Source organism: Poecilia mexicana, unplaced genomic scaffold, assembly GCF_051168715.1.
Source record: "Poecilia mexicana isolate PSO_F unplaced genomic scaffold, ASM5116871v1 scaffold_5, whole genome shotgun sequence".
Lineage (NCBI taxonomy): Eukaryota > Metazoa > Chordata > Actinopteri > Cyprinodontiformes > Poeciliidae > Poecilia > Poecilia mexicana.
In genome coordinates, this window is record NW_028263374.1 from 13,225,401 (window position 1) to 13,227,064 (window position 1,664).

At 41.2% G+C, this 1,664-nt stretch overlaps 1 protein-coding gene across 1 annotated transcript; it reads right to left on the reverse strand.

Annotated features, from left to right (window-relative positions):
- Positions 1-351: 351 nt before the first annotated feature.
- LOC106931707 (homeodomain-interacting protein kinase 2-like) lies at positions 352-1,464 on the reverse strand. Its single transcript, XM_015009983.2, has one exon. It carries the CDS (start codon positions 1,462-1,464, stop codon positions 352-354), a length of 1,113 nt encoding a protein of 370 aa, XP_014865469.2.
- Positions 1,465-1,664: the final 200 nt, after the last annotated feature.

Below are 1,664 nucleotides of genomic sequence, written 5' to 3' on the forward strand. Positions count from 1 at the left end.
TGTTGTTGTTGTTGTTGTTGTTGTTATCATTATTATTGTTGTTGTTATTATTATTAGTTCAGATTTCAGTTTATTTACAAACATCAGACGGTTGGTGGATTCTGTCCTCTACAGTTTTTTAAGGCGTTGCTAAGAGACAGTTTTATTAAGATCATGTTCTCCAGGATTCCTTTGCTGACTCACTGTTGCAGTTTGAGTTGTGTTTTCTTCCTCCTCCAGCTTTATCTGGTGACTTGTTCTTTTTAGCTGCAAGCGGCTTTAGCGTTTTCCCTAAATGAGGAGAATGTTATGGTACTTCTGGAGGGTCCCGGTTTTTCTTTGGAGTGAGTCAAAACCGACTACGCTGGTGTTTCATCTGAGCTCTTCTGGGATCGGCTGGAGCTGACACTTTCCTACCATATCTCGTGCCTTTATCACATATTTGCCTGAGCACCCTACAAGATGTTTCATAGTTATGAAATCCTGTCTGTGAGCTTCAGAGGGGCTGATTCGCTTGTCTGGATCTAAAACTATCATCTGCTGGAGGAGCTTTATAAAGGCTTTGACGTCTTTCTGTTCATATGGGTCCTGATAAGTTGGAACTGTCTCCTCCAAGTCGTGAAAGCTTTGTACCTGATTGGATGAGAATCTGAGGTGTTTTGCCGTATCCTTTGACGTCATTACATATTCTCTTGAACGTTTGAGCTCCCAGATTTCTTCAGGGGTTTCCTGGACCAAGTTGAAAAAGTTTGAGGTAAACAAACCTTTATTCAGCAAAGAATTATTTGGCTGGCCACACAACCTCACGAACGTCTTCATGTTTTCATATTGAGAATATGAAGGAAAGAGGAGCCTACCCATGTAACAGAAGGCCAGAGTGCAACCAAGACTCCACATGTCCATACTCACAGACAGTGGCAGGCCCAACAAAACCTCAAAGGCCCTGTAGCAGTCAGGCTGAATCCAAGTTCCGGTCCGTAATTCTGATACATGTTTAGCAATCCCAAAATCAATGAGTTTCACCTTGAAGGGAAATAACTTATGATTGACAAACATTATGTTGTCTGGTTTGATGTCGGTGTGAACCATGGCGATGCTTTTCAGTGCTTGTAGGGCCACAATCATTTGTTGTGCTATCAGTCGGATCGCTGACACGGACAATGGTTTAAAATGTCTGCCTCTCATGTATTCAAAAAGATCTTTATCCAGCATTTCGAAAGCCAGACACTGGTGTTCCTTGTGCACAAAATGATCGGTCATCTTGATCAAGTTGCATCTGTCTGAGTCAAGCTTTCTGAGCGAAAACATATTTAAAATTTCACTTCTGCCAGTATGTGTGAGGTCCTTTCTTATCATCTTAATTGCCACTTTCTCTTTTGTGTTTAGATTCTTGCACTTAACAACTTTTCCATAAACGCCCCGGCCAATTACCCTCAAAACACGGTAGGAACAGTAGCGACCTGTAAGAATCACGTTTCGACCCATCCAGGGACATTTGCACATCTTTTTACAACACTTGTTTCCCATACTTGAACTGAGATTGAACTCAAAGAGGCTAATGAATTAAATAAATTCAAATACCAACTTGTTTCTGGAATAATAAATCCCATCTCCCCCCAGCTTGTCAAAGTGCAGAATTAATTCACTTCTTTCAACATTCTTTTCCAACACTCCTCTTTGTGACG

Bases quoted from the DNA above. Each gene is read 5' to 3' on its own strand.
- LOC106931707 (XM_015009983.2), bottom strand. From the start codon at position 1,464: ATGGGTCGAAACGTGATTCTTACAGGTCGCTACTGTTCCTACCGTGTT.